We start from the raw sequence: 13,713 nt of genomic DNA, 5'->3' as shown, positions 1-13,713 counted from the left end.
ATTTTCTTTCCAATTTTGCAAGAAATGCAAAAATACAGCATAATAATTTCAGGACACTTGCCCTGACACACAACCCTCAAGTCTGGCATAGATCTCCTAAATAATAATCAAATCTTTTCTTTAATGACTCTAGGATGCTGCACAGCTACAGGAATGAGATCTCTGTGGTCACAAAAGCCACCTGCTAGTCAGAACTTTTGACTTCTGTCTGAGATTCATTGTTGCAATGACAGATTGAAATTTTATGATCTACGCTGAGCAAAGGACAGCCCAAGTTTATTCACCTCATGGACGTTTCAGAAATCTGTAGCTGACTCAGTTTTCTTGCTCCTGATAAAAGTAACCTGTATCCTTAGCTCAGCATTTCCCCGCCTGCCACCATAGCCACCCTTAGCCTGCAAATTAAGCAGAATTTAAACTGCGCCTAGTACTTCATCTTTCCCACCCTGAAAAGTTAGTAGTGGCTCTGGAAGGACCAAGTCCTCTTTTGCCAGGCAGTCTGGGGTAAAGTTAACCCACTATGATATATGAGAGTGACAATCTGGTCTTAAGTGATCAGCTCAAGTTCAAACAGTGATGGAGTGTCAGTAATTTGTCACCAGTGAAATGTGAGTTTTCATAGACAAGAGCCTTTAAGGTTGAGTTGTGAAGGAATAACAGAATTTTCCACTTATTGTTTCTAATCCTTGGAGATCCAACAGATATACCCATCTGAGAAACAAATGCCCGTTAGCACCACTTCACTGCACAGCACCACTTTGACTTACAGAAGTTGAAATGGCAGTAGGAAGAATTTACAGGAAAGTATCTGGGGATACATGATGCTTGGTATATGCCGCAGACATAGGGTCTCAGGTGCTCTTCCCAACAGGATCTAGCTAGCTGCTGCCAAGATAAATTTCTGTTCACAAACTGGACACTAGCATTGCCAGCCTTTAATCAGACTCATACAGCTTAATAGGGGAATGTTCTGGAGGCTCTTGGGTATACCTCTGGCAGTAATCCAGTACAACTACTACACATGCCATCCACTGTAAGTTATGTTCAATATCTTCTGGAGTAACCTGAAATTATTCTTATTAGTGGGCAAGATGGAACAGTAAAGTAAACCCAAGTTTATTTAACGGTATGAAGAGACAGGAAACTGCCTACATGGACACACAGAAAAAGACATGAAATGCAACGTGCCTTGCAGCTACCTGATATTTTGATTTAACTACAATGTCTTTTGTTCTGTTCAGCCACTTGTGAAAGTCAAGACGACTGTGGGATGGTTCACACTAGTGTCACAGTTCAGAAAAAGCAACCTCTAGGCAATAGGATGAAAGCTGAATAGGAAACCTGACTAGGAGTTCTTTCTGGAAACCCCATTGAAAATAAATGTATCTGCAGGTATTTCGCGTAGCTTTGTCTTAATAAATCAGTTTTAATCAGAATGTCAATTCATAACTCTCTTGCTAATGAAATGCTATATGACATAGTATTAGGTTTTGAAACGGTCTCTTACTAGATTAACTGAGAGTAACTTTTTGCAAATAAATATAGTTCTTATAATAAAAATATGGCTCTTCTGAGCATAAACACTTTCAGCTTAATACATAAATTTAACATCAGTACATAAGCTTTGATAACTAACAACCACATTCTACTGTCGTGGTTTAACCCCAGCCAGCAACTAAGCACCACACAGCCGCTCGCTCACTCCCCCCCGGTGGGATGGGGGAGAGAATTGGAAGAGTAAAAGTGAGAAAACTCATGGGTTGAGATGAAGACAGTTTAATAGGTAAAGCAAAAGCCGCACGCACAAGCAAAGCAAAGCAAGGAATTCATTCACTACTTCCCAGCGGCAGGCAGGTGTTCAGCCATCCCCAGGAAAGCAGGGCTCCATCACGCGTAACGGTTACTTGGGAAGACAAACGCCATCACTCGGAACGTCCCCCCCTTCCTTCTTCTTCCCCCAGCTTATATACTGAGCATGACGTCATATGGTATGGAATAGCCCCTTGGCCAGTCTGGGTCAGCTGTCCTAGCTGTGCTCCCTCCCAGCTTCTTATGCACCTGGCAGAGCACAAGAAGCTAAAAAGTCCTTGACTGGTGTAAACTCTACTCAGCAAGAACCAAAACATCAGTGTCTTATCAACATTATTCTCATCCTAAATCCAAAACACAGCACTCTACCAGCTACTAAGAAGAAAATTAACTCTATCCCAGCTGAAACCAGGACACTACTCAGAAAAGACTGCAGAAAAGAATGCAGTCTATCACTGCATATTGATATAGTTGAGATAGAGACGTAAGGCAATAAATTGAAGGATAACAATGCATTTTGCTCACTGGGGCTGTAATCACAGCTTGGTAATCATAATGTGTTCTTTTTATTGTTAATTCCCACTGTTTTTCTTATGGAAAATAATGTACCAATATATTCTAAGATTTCCATGGCTATTTTGAAACAAGGAAATTAACTGAGATTTATATTCTACTAAAACAATGGGGCAAAATTACTGTGGAAAGATAATTCACTGTATTAAAAAAAAACCAAAAAACCTTCTAATAAGAAATGTTAATATAATTTTGGTCAGGTTGCATTTTATTATTAATGAGCCTGTTGGTCTCAGTTCCATTGGACACTATAGAAGTTTTCAGGGAAAACTGGTTCATTCTGAAGGTCAAGTAGAGTTGGTAGAGTCCTCCCAGTAAAATCAGTGCTGGCTGGATAACTCAGTTGCAGAAGCAAGGCACATACCTCAAGTCTCTTTTAGTATAGGTGGAAGAATTGTAAGATACTCCAAAATGTTCTCCAGCTTTTACTACCATAGGTAACACGGTTATACACCTCACATGGGTTAGTGGGACCTCATTAGCCAAAGTTAGTGAAATCACTGAGAAATCATCAGGCAAAAGAAGGTGCAGTGTAGAAGCTCAGAGCATTGAGGACACTCAGGCTCTGGGCCATTCTTGTAGGTTTAGATGAGGTAAAGCTTCCCACTCGCTAATTGCAAGAGAGGAACTTTATGGGATGGATTAAATGAAAATCTTTAGTGGATGCTCATAATTTCCCTAAAACCCTAGGGTCATTTGAAGAACTGGTGTTTCCTATGCCAGCCACAAAGCAACGTTCAGAACTCCAGCCTCGCTTATTTATTCTGTTGCAGTATTTCCTAAAGTGTACTTCTCCTGGCACATAAATGATGTTTCGTGAAAGTTTTTGGGCTTTTTTGTTTTGTTTTTTTTTTTTTGTTGTTGCGCTGTCCATAAATCTTATTACTCATTGAATAAATCTATGGAGAAAATTGTCAAAACTTTTGGGTCTGTTGGAAGCTCATACTCATAAGTGTGTTAATGAGTGTTAGTTTATATGTACCTAACGTTTAGGATAGCAATGCAGTATAACACTGATAGTCTAAGAAAACAGTAGTACTGATTACAGTCTGTTTCGGTCTGAGGCATTGCCTTAGTTTCAGCTCCCTGGAAGAAGTGCCAGGTTCTCCTTAGGGCAGCAGCGGGTGCTGTCGAAGTCTTCTGCTGGGAGGAGCAGACAGTGTTTCTTCATTCCTTTGACATTACTGTTGGTTTGATTCTCTCGGCAAATGACCATGGAGAAAATCAGATGGGGGTAGGATGGAGGTTGGACACAGGTGGGAGTCTCCCATCTCCTTCCCTTGGCAGAGTAGCTGTGCTAGGGACATTTGGAGTTTCTCCAGCAAAATGGCCAAAAAAGCCCCCACCAATGATGTCAATGGAATTCTGTGAATTTGAGAGGATGAATTTTCTTTTCCTCCTTTGTATTGCCATTACAGCACTGAAAATGGTCAGAGCAATCACAGCATTTTACTCTGCATCTTTAATTATTTATTAAAAAATAATAATATTTTTGGAGTATTTCACCTCAAACAAGCACTTAGTAAAAGCAGAATACGAAAACCAGAATTAATCTTCTTTCCACAAAGAACAGAGCTACCTCTGCTTTCAACTGTGTTTTAAAAGAAAGTGGCCACAACTATACTGTAAAAATCTAATTTGGTAAGCATGTTTTGAAAATAGCTACCTAGACTGAGCTCTACATCCAGAGCAGCTGCAGGAATGCCAGTGAATCCTGAGTGGGTTGTAGAAGAGACCAGGATGTGCCTGGGCAGGTAGAGGAGAGCTTCAGCTATTGGGAAATTTTTAATATTGAAACTAAGATTAACAGGGTTTTGAGGCTTTTGCATTTGCACATAGGTGTCTAAATTTAACAAAATCCATCTTAGGTACTCAAGTGCTTTTCTGAATCTAAGACTTGCTTATGACAAATAAATCAAGAAACTCAGAAAATAACCAAAGAATAATAACCAGGAAGATAACCAGGAAAATAATAACCAAAGAAAATAACAACCAAAGAAAATAACCAGGAAAAGAACCTGAAGCTGAGAGAAATGAAGATGTGAATATTTGTAATATAAAAGTCTAAATTTTACATTTCCTACTTTTCTACATTCCTTACCTCTTCAGAGGACACAGTCTTGTTTCTTTTCTTTCCCCACCTCTGAAGGCGTGCACACTGAACTCCAGAAAAATGGCTATTTACATTCTGAGTCTGGTACTAATCCTACCACAACAACAGATTTGATTGTTTATTTGCCAAGCCATCAAGCTTGGTTTATGTGGAATTCACCAGATGATTAATTCTGTTTTAATAATATGATTAAAAACTAAGTTTAAATTTTCATAATATATTACTTAAACAAAAAGTATAAGTCAAGCTGTTTTTTTTTTTAAGAAGAAGACATGAAGTTTTATTTACAATGAATTCTTGTAAGTAATACTATGACCATTTTAGTTAGGAAACATTACAGTGATTAATGCGTAGTTGTTTGCATTTTAATACTTGATTTATATATCAGATCTGTATTGGTGCACGCTGTCAAACTGTATTCTCTTCTTGTCAAAATACTTATTACTGCTGACAGGTGTAACATGCTCACATTAATCCTTAATTCCTTGATTCAATTTTCTAATTGCTTTTTTGGCATGAGTTTGGAGCCATTTAGTCTTACGTGATCTATTTGTCGTATGGTATAATAATGCACTTTTAAAAATTGGATGCACCTAACTTAGAATGCTGAACAGAAGATATATATATAGATATTACTTAGTCCTGAAAATCCAAAGTTTTATAGCACTTCTGTGAGACACCACTTCTTGGAATACAGATAGAGCCAAAACACTTCACACTTTTCATCTTCCTGTATTCACAGTATTAAATATTTTTATTGGTAGATAATCAGTGCATTTCCCCCAGAGAAGTTCTAGACCTTTATAGCAGATCCATGAATATCCCCTTAGTCGTCATTGTGTTCTCTTGCTCTTCTCACATCTTCATGCCGCTGCCTTCTGGTGCTCGTCCTGCCCACCAAGAGTGACAGAACACACTTCCCAGCCTCTTCTTGGTCTGGACTCTTAAAGCTGCTCATTTGTGTTATTCCTAAACAGCCAAATAACACAATACAAGATTTGCTGGGTTTTTCAATACTTAAATAAAAATAAACCTGTTTTGTTACTTTCTTGTCATTCTAAAGCAGATGTGCTAAGTTACTTAGAATTACTTTTTAATACAGGTATGAATATGGTATATACAGACATACGTTTTTATGCCAGCAGTGGTAATATTATCATCTGTCCTTTGTATAGAAGAAAAAAAAAATCCAGCCAAAATTTATTTCTTATAGAAACAGATCAAGGGTGAGCAAAGAATCTTCCCAAAGCTCGGTAATTCCTCACAAACTCACCCAGGCAGCTGGACTTTGGTTTTTGCTTAGGTCTTTGTAGGATTTTCAGAAAAAAAATATGGAGAATCTTTTCTCTGATAAAAATGTGGGACCCCAGGAAGATGTCTTCTGATGCTTGTTTTCTGTGAATAAGTATATGACTACACATTTAAATTGTGGATAAAACCTTATCTCTCTCTCTCTCTCTCTTTTTTTTTTTTTTTTTTTTTTTTGTGTGTGGTATGTTTTATTCCCTACCCTCTCCACGTTTTCCTTCTTGCTACATCCACTGACTTACTCTTCTTCTCTCACTATCAATAATAATATATGTTCTTTCACCCTTTTATTCCTTCCTGGTTTTCTTCCCCTTTCTTTTTCACTTTCCCAACTGACATACCTCTTTCTCTCTGTCATAGTGTATGTAAGAAAGGGAATATAAGAGTTAAAGTTGTTTAATGAAGTAGTGTTTGTTTATTCTGTTTTCCACTGATAAAGTTTTATTAACTCTGTGATTGTCACTTGTGCTTTTTGGCAGAAATGTAAGTCACTTTCTGTACAGGGGAAAAAAAGATAATTCTAGCAAGTAAATCATGGTAGCTAAGTGCTTTGGGCAAACAAACATGTACCTTATCTCTTCCAAAAAACCCATGGAAAATGCATGATAAATGGCACATTTCAGAGAACATGTTATGTCACTGTGAAGTAACTTTGATTCATGGTTATGTATTTATCTTTAAACAACTGACAAACCTCAGGGTATCTAAATTATTATCATTTGCTCTATGCTTCCATGGTTTTTTCCTAGTGAATCTGAATGATGTGAGGTAAGATAAGACATCTGCTTTTTCAGTCATAACGTTCTATAAGGAACAAATAAGCACAAATATAAAATTCTTACTGTATTTGATTTTTTGATTAAGTCCTCTGAAAAATATTTATCAGAAATAATTTCCTCCAATCGTGTTTTGAAAAGCATTAGTATAAACTTCAAACAGAAAAGGATGGGGTGTGTTAATGAACGGTTTTATATTACACAGCAATAGAAAATATCATCGCTTTGTTTTATAATAAAGTAATTATTCACCAAATTAAAAAGGCATAATGGTAAATTTGTTCCTTTCAATTGTGTGTCTGCATAAACTCTATTCTGAATTACATTTTAAAATGAAGATTTCATTTTGTCTGCCTTTTCAAATAGAAAGGAATCATGTTATTTGATTTGCCGTTGTGACAAATCAGGAAAGATGACTTAAATGCTCTATTGCTTGCATTAGTAACACCAACTATTTTAGTCACAAATACTGTATAAGGATTCAAGTGCCATTGTTCTAGTATATAGTGGAAGACAGTCCGTGACACCCTATGCAAAGGTATTTATTTGTAAAATCTATTTACTGTATTAGTGAGTGCACGAGAGTCACTGGCTGACCACCTCCACAATTTATGGCACTCTGTCCATGCACATGAAGAGCACCTGGTCTGCTTCATTTACTGAAGATGCAGGAGCATCATTTTGCACTGAAGATGCAGGAGCATCATTTTGCACTGAAGATGCAGGAGCAGGGCCAATGCAGGGTGAAGCAGGAAGCATGGGGCCAAAGGGAGATGAACTTAACTGGCATGGAACTGCACGGTCTGGATGGTTGGGGACAAGAGATATAGGTAGAAATGCTGGAACGAAGGGGCATGTATTTAGGTCCAACAGGAGGTGTGATATGAGTGTGTGACAGGTGGGAAGCCTGAGATTTTGATAACTGAAAGTGCAACAGGTAGGAGTGAATGAAAACCTGTAATAGTGGGAGAAGTAAGCAGAAAGGTCTACATACACCAGAGTGCTCTCAGTGCTGGTATGTTATCTTATATTATTCTATGCCTCCACTTCTCTGATTAGATTTAAACTGCCCAGGGCACAGACTAGCTGCTAATCTAAGTGATCCCATCAAGACCCTTTTCTACATTAAATGCTATGATCAGAAGAATTACCATTATTTTTGTATGTTTTTATTACATTGCCCTTCAACATATGTAAGTCAAAAAAACCTTAATACGAATATTTTCCCACACCTTTCTTTTCCATATAATCCACTGGTACTACTTTTGTGCATGTGCAATCAATGCTGCTAATATTACTAAGGTTCTGTTTTCCCCCTTTTCTGCATTGCTTTTAGTATAGAATCATATCAATCAGCAATGCCTGTCTAAATGTTTTGCTGGTAATAGATCCATGGAAGCTGACAGACATACCCCAGCTTACACAACTTCAGAATTTGTTCTCTCCATCTGTTCCTTTGGCCTACGTTGAGCCAATAGATTACAAAAATATTATTATTAAATGCTACAAATCCAGTGCACTTGGTTTAGAAAATACTTCTTATGTTGTTTTTTAAAAAGGTGTTGTTTTAAGCTGAAGCTTTTGGGGTTTTACTTTTCTGTTTCATTGTTTTAGTAAGGTCTGAGTGAATATAAGTTGTCATTCATTATGTCTTGGCAATTTTAAATCCGATGACATTCCTTGCCCAGGTTATTTTAATGCTATAGCCTCAGATCTACAGAAATGACTTTCAAATATGGCCATGAAGTAAAAAATAAGCTAATTTATCTATTGTTTGATTTATTGCTGTATTCTCTGTTTCCTTACCTTCAGTGAGCAGTAATAAAGTTTATTTAAATATAGTAACACTGCACCTGTTTTCTGCTTATGCAAAAAAATTCAGGAAAGTCCTACCTCAAAGAAATCATTTGCTTAGCAGGACAGACAGAAGGCAGACTTACTGGTCTGGGAAACTCAAGAGGGACTGGCTATCTTTATATGTCTGTATATAATATAGATTTGCTCTCATTTTATGGTTTGGCATTAGGAGGGCTAGGTAATGGATGCTGTTGAAGCACAATTCTTTCACATGGGTACTTTTGATAAGAATAGGGGAAATTCTGGTACTCTCAGATACCAATGTGTATACCAAAAGGCTTGCCATTTTCTAAGCTTTAAGATGTTGATATCACTACATTTAATGAGCTATAAAGTTAAGTATAATTTTGTTGTCTTTATGATTGTTTCATTTTTTCTGTTTGGTTAAATTTGCAGTGTGGGCTGCTAAAGCCCATTTTTAAGTCAATTTACATGGGTAGGACAATCTGTTTAAATGCAAAGAAGTAATTGGGAAAAATATCTACCTACTGTTACAGTGAAGCTTCAAATAAATTAAAGATGTACAAATAAAAATGTAATGGAAATCTCAGATGTTACATAGGTATCTTCATTTTTCAGGGTGCTCCTAAACCGATTGCCATTGAGCCATGTTCAGGAAACAGAGCTGCAGTCCTCACGGTATTTTTATGCCTGCCCAGAGGATCATCAGGAGTCCCACCCCCTGGTCAGTCAGGTAAGGCTCGTATTGGTGAGCGCCATGTCTGTCCTCATTCAGTGCAGTCTACTTGGCCAAATGCACCCACACAGATCCAAAATAATGGTACAGCAGATGAATACGAGGGGCTACTCAGTCAAGTTGATGTTAAGTTTAGGGCTGGGCCAATAGTTAATGATGAATTTTTGTTTGGAGATTGATGTGGTATCCCAAATAAAAAGCACAGTGATCAAACTAGGCTGGTGTGCAGTGGCATATCTCATTAGGACTTCCAAAACTATGCATGTGCATGCTGATATGCTTCAACATTGCCTTTCAGGGCAAAAAAAACTCATATGCAGCCACTTCTATGGTTTCAGTTCAAGTTGCTATAAATGAGGCTATATAGGGTCAGTATTCTCAGTTCAGGTTGATGTTTAGTGCACTAACTTCTAGTTAGGTTCCTTTACACCATGAATCCCAATGCTGTGCTGTCCAGGATTCAATTAAAATATTAGCATTTCCCAGAATGCCTGTCGGATGAATCCTGGGATTGTGTGAGTAAATGTGTCTGCTTCATTAGGAAGGTGTTCACTTTGGAACTGCTCCCAGATCATTTTACAGCAGCATTTGCATTATCTGAAAGCACTTCTCATGGCAATCTACCTCATCCGATCTAGGCTAGATCATTCTACAAAACCATTACGGCCATTCTTATAAAATACTTCCTAAACAGGAGGTACCTAAATATGCTTTTTTAATCCTTTAAATAATTGCCTACAATGATACGATACAAAATGGTCATGACAACAAAGTTTGGACAGTAATGTGGCGCTGCACAGGTGACCAGTTTCCTATCTCAGAATTCACTGGATTTGTTGCCAAAATGAACACCTTTGTAATGAACAGTAAGCTGCATGGTATGTGCCCAAAATGCTCCTATAAGCCAGAAAATATATTTTAAGGCTAACTTTTATTATTAAGAGCCAAAAAAATATCCTTTTAACCTTCAAAAATCCATTTAAGAGATTAAAAAGTATTGAGTAATGATGATGAGGGCAAACTGACTCGACTTATGTTGGAAATAAGCTCAGCTGAGTGTTCTTTCTTCTCCTTTTGGCCTGATGACTATCTGTTATTTATTTGGGTTTTTTAGTTCAGGTTGGTTTTTTTTGAGGAGGGGGGGTATTTTTTTTTTTTTTCCTGAGTCCTGAGATGACGACTTAGTTCTTAAAATGCTGTTTATGTCTTGGAATATCATTTCTGGAAGTGCTATGAAAATAAAAGTGTTACTGATGCTTTGTCAAATACATTTCCTGGAAGAAGTATATAAATGTAAGTGCTCTGAAGAGAGCAATGAGGGAGGAAGGATGTTTAGCGTATTCCCTGTTCATGTTTTAAGGAGATGAAAAAGAAACGAGGGTGCTTATAGTCTTACAACAAGGAAAAACATTATGAAAGGAAATTAAAAGTAATTGTTGAAATTGGAGCTTAAAATGTTTTTTTCTGTTGTTTTCAAATTTACCTATGATGTGCTTCTCGGCAGTAAAAATGTATTTACCTAGTTACTTCATAATCAGCTTCTATTTACTATATACAATTTTTTAAAAAGTAATTGCTGTTCTTTGCTCTGTGTAAAAATGTGGATGAAATACACTTTTTGAAACCAGAGTTGGGTTCAACAACACAGCAGATGTGTCATTTTGAATGTTTTTCAATCTATGAAAGAATACACCTCTTTATATGCGTTATGTCCTCCTGGTCTGCTCGGTCCTCTTATTACTTTGTCTTCCATCAGCTTTGCAGGCTTATATTTCAAATGCTATTCCTCCTTATTCCTCCTCCTGTTATTATGGTGTTTGTCAGCTATTTAGTATTTAAAAATATCTAAAATTTTCAGTCTCACAACTTTCACTTCATTCAGGGTCAAAAGTAAGCAGAAATGCAAGTAGAAAAGCAACTAGAAAAGTGTGCAACCATGCTGATTCAACCATTAGATTATATTAGATGATGTTGCTATAATCATTTTTTCTTGTGTGTAATGAATTTTGGTACTCACGGACTGCTTTCACTGTATGTAACCATGCATAGTCTAGGCAGAAGCTATTATTATGCAAGTTTGTTGGCATACCTGTAGCTCTACTAATTCACTTCATTCCTGTCCTGCAGCACTACCTGCTGCTTCTTTCCTGGGCTTCCTGGGAGCAGGTGCTGTGAACTGTGCCAAGTTATTTGAAATGATGTGGAAGTTCTGTGCAGCAGACATATGTTTGCTATGCAGTTGGTTTCCCTTATGACCTAAGCTAGGTTAAAGCAATGATATTTAGGTGGATGGAAGTAGTGTGTTCAGTAGTTATGTCTTGCCAAGTAATTTTAGAATCCTCTATTACATGCATATAACCATTTTCAAGCTCATTGGGATCATTCTAGGATAAAACTGACGGTGTGTCAAACATATTTGTTTAAATGATGTGTCAATGATACTGATTCTCAGTTCACAATGAGAGACCGTGGGTTTAATTTCTTATATACATATGTCTGAAATATAGGAAGGAAATGCCTGTAATGTTCTGCATTACCTTTCCTCCAAAGTCAAGAAAGCTAATTCTTTCCACAAATAACCAGCCTATGCTCTACTGGAGTTGTTAGAGTTGTACTCCTATGTTTTTAAGATCTGAATTTGATCAAACGTGAGTGGTACTTGTTTCCAAGGTTTACATTAACAAATATTTTGTTGAAAAATGTCTCTGAATATTAAAAAAAACCTCAGCAAACTAATGTAAAGGTTATTCTTTCTGCAGCATATGTTCTATACTCCACCTTTATCAGCAGCTGGAAGAAAAGTTGAAACTACAGATGGCAGGCTTTGGCCAAAGGCTATGCAAGGCAAAAACTTCTCTAGGAGAGACCATATGTCCCAGTGGAGATCTGAGTGCTCTCTACTTTCTGCAGAAAATACTCAGAACTTTACAGACCTTTGACAGCATTGTTTGGTTCTAAGTGCTAATCCTATAAGTAAACAAATAACAGCTAGGTTGACACAATTAAACTGCTTAAAATTAATATGTGGTTTAAGATAGGTTTTATACAGACTGGTCATGTAGATTCAGATGAAATACGGATAAAAATTAATTTATTGGGAAAAAAAACCCCACCCACTATTCATTGTGACTCATTCTTTAAAAATGGAGTTTTTCAATGAAGGAAAGATTTGCAGAATTAAACATCCTGGAAATCTGGAAAGTCAATAAATGTTACCATCATAGTAGGTTAGGTGTAGCACAGTAGACCTTACATTTTCTTTTAGGTGTAAGTTTGAAGAGGATCCTAATACAATTATACTTCTCTAGAGTAGCAACTGTTTTTAAATGAAATTTTGCTTGGATTAAGGCAGAAATTAGAACCACCTTTATAAATTAGAGTGATCAATGAAAAAACATTAAGGAAGTTTAGCAGTGATAAAAACTGAATTCCTCAGTTTTGGATTGACTGATAGAACACGTGGTTTCCTCACTCTTCAGTTGTCCCACCGGCTGCATTGTACCTGAGTAATCAGATCAAAATTCAAAGGTTCAAAAAATAGCAATTCTCTGTACAATTCATGTGTATATCAATATGCATGCATGAATATGTGTGCATATCTGAAAAATCACTTGTTCAAACACTTGTGGGTAGATTGTAATATACAATGCATATGTATGTCTTACAGATTTTATGACACATTGGAAGCTAGAGATCATCTGTTATTGCTGTAATGTCTGACCCCATGCTTTAAATAGCTTAAACTCTTCTTAATATCAAAGGAGATCTAATAATGAGAGCAGCTGCAACCAGATCTCTAGAAAGAACTAAATTATACATCTCAAAGGGTATTGAACAAAACAAGCTAGACAAAAAAAAAAAAAAGGGATGAACAAGAGGATAGTACATAAATGACTTAATGTAGAAAAAGGTGCCAATGAATTACCAGCAGTGGAAAGACCAAGAATAACTCCTTCAAGGTCTTCATACAGCTCTGGTGATATATTGGGCAGAAAGAACAGCTTGGTAGTGTGATAAATTCTGTTAAAAGAACTGTGATCATATCATCATTATTATTAAAGCCAACTAAATCCCACACTTTGAGATATCAAGGTATTGTATAATAAGTTTATAAAACTCTATGATGTTTACATAATTCTTGGATAAGGCCAGTAAATGGTTTAAAGCACAAAGAGAAATTAGAAGATTAGAACATTTCAAAATAATTCAGAATCAAGGGATGTAATTTGTGAATTAATTACAGGTTATTTTACTTTCACACAGCAAAATTTCCCTATCTACCAAGCAGGTAAAAGTGGTAAAGCACCCAGTAAAGGTACTTTCCTATTAAGACAGTGAGCTGAATGGTCTCTGAAGGTTTACATATATAAGTGTCTCTCTATTAAACCATATTAAACCATTTAATGTCTAGATGGCTATGACTAGGTGAGGCAAATTTAACTTAATAGTTAGAAATAACACTTGCAAATTAAAGTCAAGAACTAAATAAAATATAGTAATTAATAGAGCAACTTCAGTGGAAATAATTTTGTAAAGGAAGTTGTGGAATGTACATCCTGGAAGACTGCATGCAATATTCT

General features: G+C 36.6%; 1 protein-coding gene across 1 annotated transcript in view; it reads left to right on the top strand.

Moving 5' to 3' along the window:
• Positions 1-13,713, top strand: part of ATRNL1 (attractin like 1) — a gene marked incomplete at both ends in the record, with an annotated part of 524,731 nt that overhangs the window by 462,061 nt on the left and 48,957 nt on the right. The window contains one exon of the mRNA XM_082310449.1: positions 9,016-9,130. Within this exon, the coding sequence (XP_082166575.1) occupies positions 9,016-9,130 (115 nt within the window). The remainder of the gene's footprint in view (positions 1-9,015; positions 9,131-13,713) is intronic.

This window comes from Platalea leucorodia, assembly GCF_965183815.1.
Source record: "Platalea leucorodia genome assembly, chromosome: 4".
In the NCBI taxonomy this organism is placed as follows: Eukaryota; Metazoa; Chordata; class Aves; order Pelecaniformes; family Threskiornithidae; genus Platalea; species Platalea leucorodia.
This window is presented reverse-complemented; position numbering and strand designations above follow the sequence as displayed.